The sequence below is a fragment of the Sinocyclocheilus rhinocerous genome, unplaced genomic scaffold (genome assembly GCF_001515625.1).
Source record: "Sinocyclocheilus rhinocerous isolate Xijiao unplaced genomic scaffold, SAMN03320098_v1.1 scaffold2647, whole genome shotgun sequence".
Lineage (NCBI taxonomy): Eukaryota > Metazoa > Chordata > Actinopteri > Cypriniformes > Cyprinidae > Sinocyclocheilus > Sinocyclocheilus rhinocerous.
Genome location: NW_015639108.1, coordinates 247,918 through 262,040, shown reverse-complemented (window position 1 = coordinate 262,040; position 14,123 = coordinate 247,918). Strand labels below are relative to the sequence as shown.

General features: G+C 36.9%; 1 protein-coding gene across 1 annotated transcript in view; it reads left to right on the top strand.

Annotated features, from left to right (window-relative positions):
• Positions 1 to 14,123, top strand: part of LOC107751002 (copine-5) — a 156,317-nt gene that overhangs the window by 134,033 nt on the left and 8,161 nt on the right. Inside the window, exons 17-18 of the mRNA XM_016566571.1 lie at positions 1,222 to 1,324; positions 13,843 to 13,900. Of these exons, the coding sequence (XP_016422057.1) occupies positions 1,222 to 1,324; positions 13,843 to 13,900 (161 nt within the window). The remainder of the gene's footprint in view (positions 1 to 1,221; positions 1,325 to 13,842; positions 13,901 to 14,123) is intronic.

Genomic DNA, 14,123 nt, shown 5'->3' with positions numbered 1-14,123 from the left:
ATAAAATATTAACACGTAATCATACTGTTGTTGCATCAAAATGTGAAGTAAACAGGCAGGAGACAACAGAAACATTTATTTTCTAAAAATAACTCACATCAATCTCAAAAGAATGATGCTCTCCTATGTCTCTGGCTTTCAACATCTACAAAAACAACAAACATTATTTTAACTCTTAGTAAAAAAAAAAATTGATAACATGGAATTATGACGTTTACTTGCCTTAAACCGTCTTTCCCTCTCTTCTGAAGAAGCTGAGAAAATCGCCTCCTCACACAAGCAGGCTTCTGTGTTGTTAACTCCCGGCGCGGGCACAATGAAGACACAAAGCTCAACAAGTCTGAAATATAACATGCAAAACATTACTTTTAACAATTATCACTTCATCAACCTCAAAATAATTAGGCTAGTCTTTATTACATAACGCCGTTTCCTCTCTTTCACGTCCGTGTCCCCATTTTTCAACCCAAATTGGGTTAAAACAACCCAATGTCCTTACCCAGCGGTCTCAACCCAGCATTTTTTAGAGTGTATGGACCACCATAAAAACTGTATCTTTGAAGACATGTGAGATGATTTCCCTGGCTGAATTGTATGACTTTCTGATGTTCCATCAAAGACGTCTGTCTGTCATGTCTGTCCTCGAAAGCCAAACCCTTGGCTTTTGAAGCCATGTACTGTTTGTGTTAATCCAATAACTGACAAAAGAAAGTTGCTGACATGGAGCAAGCTTGTTGTTCCATTGTAAAGCTCACATCATAGGTGTCATAACAGACTGACTCAGTACTGACTGCAGCTATTTTTTTTTATCATCACTTGAAAGGATAGTGGGTGTGTTCCCAGAAAAAGGAGACAAAGTAATTGTCTGAAGACATCTCCATCCCCTTCCTCATGTCATGGCATCACACAACCAAATCATTTTCCATCTGATTACACTGCATCCACTGTGGTAATTAAAAATGCCATCTTCTGCAGATTTGAATTAGATTTTCTAAATTGAAGCATGATACACCTCCTCAGGGTCTAGTTCTAGCGAGTTGGCGGAGGCAAAGATTTATTTAAACAAACAAAGCAGAACATGGTTAATGTTAACATGGTGAAATGAGCCTGAGACATTTGAAAACCAGGAAAAGAAGAATGTAGAGAGTAAAATGTGTAATGTAAAGAAAAAGTATGTACTGAAGAATGTATTGTTGAGTTTATTTTTTTTCATCTTTGAAGATACTCAGCTGCTGTCCAGGATGGCTCGCAGTATTTTGTGCTCCTCATCATCACAGATGGAGTTATATCAGATATGTCACAGACCAAAGAGGCCATCGTGAATGTGAGTATGACCACTAAAAGAGGACAAGTGTCTCAGCAGGACAGGCTGGAGAAGGGTCCAGATTGCTGCTCTGTTCCACTTTACTTCCTTTTCAGGCTGCATCCTAACTGAAATGAAGCCTCATAAGTGAAGTGGCTGCAACTTCACACACATCACAGAAAATAGATCTGTTCACACAAAGCACACAACAGACTCAACTCACCATTTATTCCAATGGAGTTTCGTGTTAGCATGTTCAAAAAGCATAATAAATACAAAACACACACAAGCATTGGATAAATATTTAAGATAATCAACATTTCTCTCATTGTCCACCATCTTGGATTTATTTTTTGTGTAAAGCATGAAATGCTTGCTTAAAATGTGGCCAAAAGGAAGTATCTTAGGAGGCAGCGCACCCATTATGCCTTAAGATGGTGCCTACAAAGGCACCTATGTTTGAGAACAGAGCATTTATTTTTTGTGTAAAATCCCTGATCTTCATCTCCAGCCTGCACTAAACTATAACTACCCTTGAGAACTAAAGAATGTTTTGTGGATGATATGGGTTTTTATGATCTTAATATAGATGATATATTGTTATAATCTATTTAGGATGCATGAAACATGCAAAATGGATGACTCATGGTGTATTAAGCTCATAATTTATACTTAAAAGGTCAATCTCGTCTCCAGCGGTGCATATCATTCATCTAGCCTATGAACGGGCCCGATTTCCCAGCAGACTGGATTTAAAGGGAATTTGCGACTGTTACTCCAATTTGTAGAACAGCCACACCTTCCTTTTAAGATCTTGCCTGCTGCTGTTTCCCCAGCGGCCTGCATCTGCCAAGAAGACTCACATTTCCACCCCCGTGTGACATTTAAGACCTGAACGCAAGGTAAAAATGGTGACCTATGGTGCAAATCTATGTTTTTCATTAGTGTGTTCGAAAAACCGTTTTTGAATCTAAATTTGGGTATTTGAATTTAAAACATTTTCATCAAAACGTAATGAATTAAAGATAATGAATGCTACACTGCAGTGCAGATCTGATTAATGATTTCAGGAGGTGTTGAATCAGAAACATGATATATCAGCACAGAAAAAGACTAATCTAATCAAGAAAGGGGCTGCATCTCTTAATCAAATGAAAAGGTCATGTGGTCTTGGTATGTGATTAGCCATACGTGCATCAACACAATAATTACTATATTGAAATATGGAAATTGTTAACTATTTTATCGTTTGTAATCTCTAAAGAGAAAGTTCACCCAAATAAAAAACCATCCTCATATATTCACGTTCATCCAACATTCATCACCTCTATGACTTTCTTTCTACTATATTGTATATATTTCAATTTCAATCATTCCTTTAGCCAGAGTTATCATATGCTGCTTGGAAATTCAATGTAGGAGGTCTGTTAACAAGTCCACCTACACCAGGTGTCCTACTCTTTTGCTGGGTGGTCCTGGGTGGCACGCATATGTTGGGATAGTTTCGTAACAGCGTGTGAAGTGCTCACAGAAAAGCTTCGAGGAACACTGACCTACTTCTCTCCTTTGCTCTGATTCAGTAGGGCAGACACATGTATCATTCATGAGAAAAGCTCTTACTCTAAGCAGCTGTTTGCATCTCATCCTCCTTTCATCCATCCTTCATTTAAAAACAGGTCGTAGAGGAATGAACATTCGCCCACAGAAGGCCGTTTTGATCTAAGGGTGTTTCGACAACATCCCTTCACTTCCCACAACAGCTGACAGCATCCTGCTGCTAAACTGTCTCATTACAGTTTGAGCAGAGATGCGAATGTAGACATGTGGTGTGGCATATCAGTTACACGTCAAATGTCGGCTATATTTAGGGTTTCCCAATAGGGCTTCCTCTGCAGTTGTCCGTAATGTTTCTCAAACCGTACATGCACTGAAAAATTTGGTGTAGAAACACCACTCAGAAATTGCTAATAAATGTCACAATTAATTACAAAGACACAGCAAGTAACTAGGGGTGACCCCGAATAGTCGAAGATTCCATGCTTCGATAGGAGGAGCCTAATTCGACTACCAATCTCACATTCGAATATTCGCGGGGTGTTACCATGCCATTTTGGCTATATGGGGGTGCTCAAATGTCTGATTTCACATAGAACTAGAAGACTTTCTGACTGTATAGTAGGCTATTTTAGAAAGGAATATTTAAAAGATGAAAAAGAAGAATTAGGGAGAATCAATAAATTATTAATAATTTATTGCTATTGAGTGAATATTATGTGGGCCTAATCATGTAATCAACAAAAAAGTAACTGTCTGATTCCGAGTATTTAAAATTATAATTTAATCTAATTACAAGTACTTAATTTTTGGAATCTGGTTACGTAATCCAGATTACATGTAATCAGTTACTACCCAGCTCTGCTTAGGTGTTTATTTTTGTAAAATGGTCTTTTGTGCTATCATCCACACATGTAAAAGTTGGTTGATAACAAAACTGCAATAAAGTAATAGCCTTTAACAATTACTTGTTTACATAGGATATAGTTTGACAGAATGTTATAATTCAACTCCTTAACAGTTCATCAGGCTCTTAATGATTTAATCTATGCCATCTCTTGGAATATGTGAAGGCCAGGTTTTTCCATCACTAATCATTAGAACCCATTTAACACATGGCTCTCCATTCTGACTTGTACTTGCTCTTGTGAAAATGTACTATAGTTCTTAACTGTAGCATTTGTTATAATAAGGCTAGCCTATTAATCATTACCAGGCCAATAATGACTTTTTTTTATTAATCTATATATCATTTGTTATGAAAAACAACCACCTGCACATTTAGAAACAATAGCTACAACATGCCACAGTTGTAATATAAATCTATATTCCCTTAACAGACTATCTATTAAATTCTACAATTTAGACTAAATTTACCACAATAAATAAGCATACAATAAAACGTGATAATTTATCACGTTTTATTGTAGGCTTATTTACAATAAGAATTAGGCCTACTTCATCATTCTTTTTACTCACTTATTTGATTGGATAGATATTTAAAGAACTCAGTATAGCCACCTCTCCTTATAGTTTAGCACGCTAGAGAGGCGCTACATAAAATGGAGGCACCGCTGGGATAATTAGTGTGGGTTTCTTTTTTTTTTTTTTTTACACTGAAAATTAGCATTTTGAAACTTTAAATTGTGTTAATTGATAAGCTAATATGGAATGTGTGAAAGATTGAGAGAGAGGAGAGCAAAGCCCCCAACCTTTCTCCAGCTGTTAAAGGAGATACGCACTGAAGAGGAATATGAGGCCTCACGAAAGAAGATTACTCCTGTCATGCAAGGTGGGAATGTAAGGCAGAATGCTGATGTGAAACAGACGGAAATTCAGAACTTGAAGTCTGAGATCAAAGAACTTAAGGCCTTGGTTGCTGCTATCGTGTCTAAGCCAGCCCATGACACTTCAGTTAGCAGTGAGAAAATTCCTACAAATGTAGTGGGCAATGGGTGCAGTTCGGACAGTGAGATGGCAGCTTTGAAAAAACAAATGAAGCGTTTGCAACAGAAAGTAACAAATAAAGTAGCTGAACCTCAAGCTGCCATTGCAGCTGTGAATACCTCAAAACCAGTAGCCCGCTCCCCACAACGATCATTCAAAGTATCGGAGGAACACTTCTGTTATCGATGTGGCGAGAATGGGCATTTCGCAAGGAAGTGCCAAAGCTCAGAAAACCAGGCTAAAGTTATCAAGAGACTTATCCAAGCTCTGAAGCTGTCCAAGAACAACCAGCCGTCAAGTGATGCCACCGCTAATGCAGTTAACTGTTCTGTTGAGAAAAGTACAGCTGACATGCCTGAGGGTGTGACAATTCCTGATGGGTTAGTTGGGCCGGCTAGCCTGGTGCTGCTGAAGGTTAATGGACAACCTTGCACTGCTCTGTTAGATAGTGGCTCTCAGGTGACGAACATTTTTGGACACTGGTACCTGAAGCACTTGTCTGATATCTCCATTCAGCCAGTATCTGGTCTTTCCCTGTGGGGTTTAAGTGAGTCTGGAGCTAGCTACCCTTACCGTGGCTACGTGGTAGTTGATGTGGAGTATCCAGCTGAGGTGTTAGGAACCAGTCAGACTGTAACTGTCCTAGCTCTCATATGTCCTAACCCTAGGACTGAAGATAATACGTCTGTCATTGTGGGCACCAATGCGAGCCATGTTAGACGTTTGGTGAATCAATGCAAAGAGAATGGCATTGATGTCACCCGAACACTAGGTCTTCGTGTTCATGTTGAGGAAGATCCACCTGTGCTAAAGGGTGTTGTGGTCCCAGTCCAAGAGGAGGAGGCTGGCCATGTCCTATGGATGGGTCCAGGCCCCTTGGTCTTACCCCGAGATGGTGACGCTCAGGTAGTGTGCAAAGTCGAGCTGAATAAACCTGTTGCTCAAGAAATCCTGATGATAGATTCCTCACCAACAGCTGCCTTACCTGCTGATGTGATTTTTCATCCCATGGTTGTGCCCAGTGGGGCATTGGATGACAACAGTTTGAGAATATTACTAAAAAATGACTCTTCAAGAGAAACTTCCATACCTGTGGGAACAGTGATTGGATGTGTGTACCACATTGATTCAGTTGCGACGATTCCCCCTAAGTAGACTGCTTCCTCTGACTTTGATGAGAGCATGATCAACTTTGGGGACTCTCCTATCTCAGAACAATGGAAGAACAGATTATGTAAGAAACTGGCTCAGAAGTTTCATGTATTCTCAATGCATGAGTGGGACGTGGGATTAGCAATGTTATTAGAGAAACCTCACTTATTTGATTGGATAGATATTTAAAGAACTCAGTATAGCCACCTCTCCTTATAGTTTAGCACGCTAGAGAGGCGCTACATTAGTTTATGTGCCTTTTTTATAATGTTCGACTTTCTCCATAGTATTTTAAAGTGGCAATTTCTCATAGAATTCAAATAGATCGCACATTTTACCATCAGCTTCACGATAGCAACGGCTTGCGCAAATCTTATCACACTTTTCGAGTGCGCCGGTGAACGCACACAGAGTAGGCTATACGGTGATTCGCGCACCGCTCGTGCACAATTACAAGAACTGCGCTCCGTTCGGTTCGTACGTTAAGTTAGCGCTTATAAAAGCGGCAAAGGCGCGATTTAAATAATTAATTAATAGCCTGATTCTAGGTTTCTATTAACTATGGTATAAATAATAAAGTAACATCATAGTTAACAATTACTTGTTTACATAGGATATACTGTATATATATATATATATATCCTGGGGGATGGGGGAGTTCCCCCTCCATTCAGATCGCATTCCGCGTTCCCCTCGGTAAATCGCGTTCCGCGGGGGGTTCCACTCGGTAGAAATCGCGATCGCTTTCCCCTCGGTAGAAATCGCGTTTCCCCCCTCCATCGTCAGACCCTTAGAATCGTCCTAACCCCCCCCCCACAGCACTCCTGGCTCACGTAAATGTTATCACACTTCTCGGGCACGCTGGTGTACGCACACAGAGTATACGGTGATTCGCGCGCCACTCATGAACTGCGCTTCAGTCATATTTTGCTGATAACTGCTCCGTTCGGTTCGTAAGTAAAGTTACGCTGATAAAGGCTTTTTTAAAATATTAATTAATAGTTTCCATTAACCATGATATAAATATTGGGGGGGTTGTACTTGCTAGTTTTGGTTATTGGGGGGGTTACCTCCCCCCTAATCCCCCACGCAAACTATGCCCCTGTAGCCTATACATAACATTACAATGAGAACACTATTATAATAAAACGCTGTGCATTTTTATAGTTTAGTTGCCGTGTTTCTGCACATTGTTGCGTGAAGAACGCGTCCACAAAAGGAGTTCATTCAGAGCCGCACAGACACATTCGTGCTTTTGGGGCATTTTGTGCAGATAGCCTATAAGTCGTAATATTAACGTTATGTTGTATAATTAACGAGGCGTATTCTATATGAGATAAATGATGAGTTAAATCCCATTGATTAAAATCCTGCTGCTTCATTCTACTGGTCATCTTCAGCGCGCGCAGCTCAAAACAGAAATGCAGAACATTAATAACTACTGTCATGTAGGCCTACATAAAGTTATAATGAGAGCACTATTGTAAAAAATGCTGTGAATCATTAGGGTTTCGCTGGCGTTTAATGTTAACTATCTTTTAATCAAAACATAAAACATTATTTACCCCGTTTGTATCTGCGAGGCGTCCATTACACATTTTCCCTGTGTGTTAACGTCAGTAATTATGACTGTCGAATGTCTGACTTGACTCTTGGTAATATATTTTGCCCCGCCCCCAAAACATGATTCGACTATCAGTCGAATATCGGCAAGATTCGAAAATTCCGATTCGACTATGAAAATCCTTCGTCAGGGACACCCCTACAAGTAACACATTGACAGGGGCGATTCTATGATTTTAATTTTCATCCCAATGAGGGTAATAATAAAAAATAATAATAAATATATAAATAAAAAAATGTTTGACTAATAGGGATGGTTTACTAAACGTATTGCAGTATTCCACTGTATTGCATAGATAGGTAAATTTTTATATAATTTATATATATTTTTTTTTTGAGCTTACATTTACCTTACGGCAGCCTTTTGAAGGAATAGTTCACCCAAAAAGTAAACATTTTTTACTTTCTTTATGGTATTTTGACTATGAAAATGTGAAAAGGAGAAAAAAAAAGTTTTTTCAAAGCAAACAACATAAAAGTATCATTAATGCAGTCCATATGACTTGTGTGCTATATTTCTAGTCTTCTAAAGCCATATGATAACATCCAAATGCAGTTATCAAATCTCATTTTCCATCCCAAATATACAAACAAGTAGATTGCATCTGGTTACAGCACACAACAACCAATTTCTCCTTTTGTGTCCCACCAAAAAACTCGTGGCATATGAGGGTTCATTTTGAATGAATTGTTATTTAAGTCTTATAAAATGCTATGGTTCTGTGTTGGGGTCTGCAGACTTTAATGAGCCGTGCATATTCATTTTCTGTCTTAGATAATTAGCATTGAAAGCTGGAATCCTCCCATCCGTCAGCTGAAGACATGCAGCCTTTTTTTATTTGACATGGTAATTACAAATAACAAAAGGCACGGGTGAGGGCTAATCAGAGGATGATAATGAGAAACAACAACATTAGGAGCGCATTCATTTGTCATGTTGGACGTGGGCAGGCCTGCAATGATAAGCCAGTCAGGATGCTCGAGCGCTAGCAGAGGTCCATCATCCGCCAATCAGATATGACGTGCAACATGAAGGACGGTGGGATTACTCAATTAGACAGCTCTTTGTCAGATTGAACAGCCCGCTTGCTGTGTGACTGATGATAGGCTTAATAGAAGTTCCTGTACTCAGTCACACCCTGACAGTATTGCATGCCATTTCTGAGTCCATCCTGCTTTTTTTCACCCTTCGTTACAGCATGGGCATCATTAGTTTAGCCCCAAACTGTCTGTCATGGCTCCAAGTAGAAATCTGTACAGTGCAATTTCCTCACTTACAGTACATGCTCATACAGAAGACCTGGAAGCTCTGCTTAAAGGAATCGTTTGGCCAGAACAAAAACATTTTCTGAAGCCATACGATACAAAGTCATTATTGGGCAAAATGGTGCCTATAAAAATCATGGATTAATTATGGAAAAAATAACTTAACTTATTAACGCACCTGTTAACCATTTCTAAATGAATCAACTGTTTGAACAAATCTGTTTATTGAATGACTGAATGACTCAGTCATTAAGACAGTGACTTGCTGAGAGAAATTTCATTAAAAAAAAATTTAATTTAATATTTTTTTTTATGGTATTTTAATTTCTCATCCCAAATTCATGTGCAATTAATTATTAGAAAAATGATACTGATAAAAATTAGGTATAGGTGGATAACAAGATTAAATCCACATTTTTTATTTGAATGATTTGAATATGTTAATGGTTTGTCCGTTTTGTCCCCCCTTTTTTTCAGAAAAGCCCTGCAAATGTTTCTATATTACCAGCTTTGTATATAATGTTGATTGTTACATTATTATAAGATTATTAATAAGACTATGAATTTATTGTTGAAAGAGAAAGAGATGATTCATGGCAGTTTTAAGGGATTGTGACCATGTTAATCAAGTCAGTAAAATTGCAATAACATTTTTTGGTTACACTTTATTTTAAGGTGCCCTTGTTACAGTGTAGTTATCCATTTAAGTACTGAGTAATATTAATTAACTACATGTACTTACTATATGGTTAGGGTTAAGATTAGGGTTTGGCTTAGGGTTACTTGCATGCAATTATGCATAATTAATCGTTATTATAGTAGTAAGTACATGTAACGTGTAACAAGGACACCTTAAAATAAAGTGTTACCAATTTTTGTATTTTTGTATTTTTTTACCAAATTCTACTTTGTTTATAAAAATAAATCTTAAAAAGATTCTTCAAAAATTCTCTTTTTGTGGTTTTGGAACAACAAGAGTATAGTAAATAATGACAGAATTGTCATTTTTGTCCAAACTGTTCCTTTAATGTCCAAATTCTCCAAATCATGTCTTTCCTTTACCAGCATAATGATAATTTTCCTACAGCAGCTGGGTACTGATGACATTACATTAGCATTCTCCCTAGACCAAATAATAATGCTGTCAGCATGTGAGCGTGCAGCTTCTGTTATGAAGAAACATGGTGCACGTAATTTGTGGGTTCTCAGAATCGAGTTTTTGCCTCCCCATTTTGTTCCTAATGCACATGTGTTTCTGTGTTCATACATGTTAGTGTGGGAGTTCGGGACTGCATGCGTGACGTTGAAGAGCTGTTGTCAAGGAAACCATGGTGAACTAACAGACTGTTTTGTTTTCTCATTTCTTCAAATCTGTGCTGTCAGTCATGACAGAAGACGATGGCACAAATCGGGCAACCAACTACAATTATTTATAGTGCCCTGCCTCTCTTTTATGACATACAGGCATGACTTGACTGTCATAAGCTCTGCACTGATAATTTAAGATTGTGGAAATAGAAAACGTCTTACACCCCCTGTCAGTAACAGTCTATTTGTTGTTATGGTCTTGGAGCGAAAAATGAAGATTTGGTCTCTGAACCTGTCAGAAGAGCAACAGGAAAGTTTTTATTACAGAACATCTCAAAGGGGAAATGGTATTATTATTTTGGGCTGCAATCACAGGAAGTAGAGCTTGAAATTGATGCTCGTGTGGGGTTTTATTCATTTACACTTACACATAACAATCAAACACTCTGCAAGTGCCACAAGTAAAAATTAAATTTAAAAAAATGAAGCAAGTAAATTTACTTGCCAGTTGATCTGTAAAATGAACTGTAAATTGATTCAAAACAAATGCATTCCAAATGTCTACTAAAGAAACATTAGTCGAACCTCGCAAGTCTTCTAAACCCTTTCCAAATATTTTACAATTTACCATCAGACGTTTAAATCTTTCAAACTTTTCTATGCATATGCATATGCATATGCATATACATATGCATATGCATATACATATACATATGCAAGTGCCAATCAAAAGATTGGAATCAGTACAATTTATTTATTTAAAGGGGTCATAGGATGCTACATGCACTTTTACAAGTTGTTTGAACTGAAATGTGTGTTGGCAGTGTGTGTACACAACCACCCTATAATGATAAAAATCCACCCAGTGATTTTTTTTTAATTTCGCGCGAATCATTCATGATCCAGCCTCATCTACAGAAGAAGTGAGTATAATGTTTTGTAATGAATCTTTGCAAATCGCCTTTCCTAATAATGTGCTAATTAGCAAGTTTCACGATGAATACAGCTAAAGTAAACAGTCTGTGAGAGCAGCTCGGAAGAGAGGGGCGGGGTCAGCATAGCTCATTAACATTTAAAGTACAATGCTACAAAAACGGCTTGATCTGAAAAGAGCTGTTTTTGACAGGGTTTTTTACACTACCATTGAGAAATTTTAACCAAACTATGTTACAGACTTTTCATTAAGACCCTAAAGAATCATATCAACTTGTGGAAAATGGGCATCCTATGATCCCTTTAAAGAAGTTTCTTATGCTTATCAAGGCTGCATTCATTTGATCAAAAATACTGAAAAAAAACAGTAATATTGTGAAATTAAAATAATTTCTTCTCTTCCGTGTCAGTCGATGCTCGTTCACAAGAGTACAACGGCGCATGTGTGTGATGATGCTGCTGACGCAGGAGCCGGTGTTCTGATGTAGAACCCAGATGTGCTGCACCTTGTTTACAAGCAGAGGAATGCACACGCATGTGTCGTGGTACTCTCGTAAACACAACACAGAAGAGAAAAAAAGTGTTGAATAAAGTCGTTATTTTTGTTTTCTTTGTGCACAAATAATATTCTCGTAGCTTCATAACATTACGGTTGAACCACTGATGTCACATGGACTATTTTATCAATGGTCATTACTACCTTTCTGGGCCTTGAACATAGTAGTTAGGTTGCTGTCTATTCAGGGTCAGAGAGCTCTCAGATTTCATCAAAAATATCTTAATTTATGTTATGAAAATGAATGAAGGTCTTAGGGGTTTGGAACGACATGAGGGTGAGTAATTAATGACAGAATTTTCATTTTTGGGTGAACTATCCCTTTAATAACTATATTATGCCATGTTAGCAAACTTGCATTTAACTGGATAATTAACATTAATTTGTTTTCTGCCGCTTTTCTGGCAGCCATTGGTAAAGATTTTTTATTTATTTTTTCCTGCGCATAATGTTGTAGTGGGGTCAGATGTGATTTTATAATTTTGTCTGGCTGTTTTGGTGTAAGTAGCTGTGCTGTGTGGCCTGTGCTATTTAGACCTCTGTGCAAATAGTCACTCTGAAACTACTAGCCTTTGATTTAACAGGGCACATAAACAATACAAAATGGTGTTTGTGGTAAATGAGTGTGCTGTATATGAGAGGAGGAATCTTTGGTTGTAATTTTCTCAAGTGTCCAGTGTAAAGTGCCTGGAGGGGGAGTCGGCGGGAGGGCTGCTAGTGAAGCGGGGGTCATGGCGATCATACTGGCCCCGCCTCCCTCTCCTTCTGCTCACCCTCTAGAATACCCTCTAACCCTCGAGAGTGTTCTGTTCCACCAATTTGTTTACAAAAAAAAATGTTAAGCAATACAGAATCACAATAGGAAGCTATTAGGTTATCTATCTATCTATCTATCTACCTGTCTTTTTCTCTATAATCTATCTGTCTCATTGAATTGATGTATGTAATGATTTTTGCTATACATAAATGAATTGGGTAACACTTTATAATAACTTTCATTTCTAAATTAACAAACATTATATAATGCTTAACAGATCATTAGTTAATATATATTCACATAGCTAGAAATATGAGACAATGTTCTTGTTAATGTTTACTAATGAACTTACTAAACATTACCTAATGATTAACATATGATTATTTAATGTAAATTGAAATGCTTACAAATGTCAGTAAACTTTCAGTTCATATGATCTTCATTTGTTGGTCTTTGTTTGTTGTGTAGACCTCTATTTACACATCTTAACAAATAATCTATTAATTATTTGTTCATGTTTTTGCAGTAGCCAATCTAAAGTTGAAACTATTCATCATTTGTAAATGTTTGTAAATGATTACTAATCATTTAGTATCTTATTGGGCATTGAACATTTAGCTAATGTAACAAGGTTTGTGTAAAGGGTGGCTGGTTAAGTTTAGCTAATGCACTCACATTCGAATCCCCATCCCACCTCAGACTACCAAATAATTTCACTAAACATTATAAAAAATGTATGCTTTTTTAATAAAAAAAAAACCTACAGAAAAAAAAAACATGTTTCATCACTTGAAACATTGAAAAATAACATAGAGAGAATAACTGTTATTATTAATATTATTATCTCTGTTATTTATTTATGTATTTATACATAAGGCTCAGCCTCAGCCTCTTCGCCGTCCTCAGACATCTCCTGCTCGTCCTGGGCTAAACCCAGCAGAGCACTGGTGCCCCACACTTTGAGAACCACTGCCTTATAGTAATCAAATTGACCCCTGTACACTGTTGACACTTTAACCAACCCTTAAACCTACCCATACCACCAAACCTGTCCCTAACCTTACCCATATCACACCTCTGTAGCAGCAAAAGTGAATTAACACAAGCTTTTAATAATTTTATAACATCGGTTAAAATAATTTGTAGATTTTCAATAAGTGCTTGATCATATGGAATTTAAAGTTTATTGATATTTTTTTAACATTTTAACTTGCATGAAATAATGATTTGTTTGAACATTATTTAATGTTTAATAAGTATATTAGCAAACATTAACAAGCACATTATCTCACGTTTCTAACTCTTTGAATATATATTAACTAATGATCCATTAAGCATTATATTATGTTTGTTCATTATTTATTAATGAAAGTTATTATAAAGTGTTACCATAAATGGTAAATGTGTGATTTGAGACCATTAATAATGTTGTTTTGCCATCAGGCTGCCAAGCTTCCCATGTCCATCATTATTGTTGGGGTTGGACAGGCTGAATTTGATGGTAAGTTTTTAAGGGCTGTCAATTTAATATATTAAAGATGAATATTAATATATGTAAAATATATATAAAAGTACAAATCGTACATTTAAAGGTAGATTATATATATATATAAATATAAATAATATAAATATATATATATATAATATATATGTAAATATTTTCAAAATCTATACTGTATGTGTGTGTATTTATATATACATAATAAATATAAACAGTGCACACA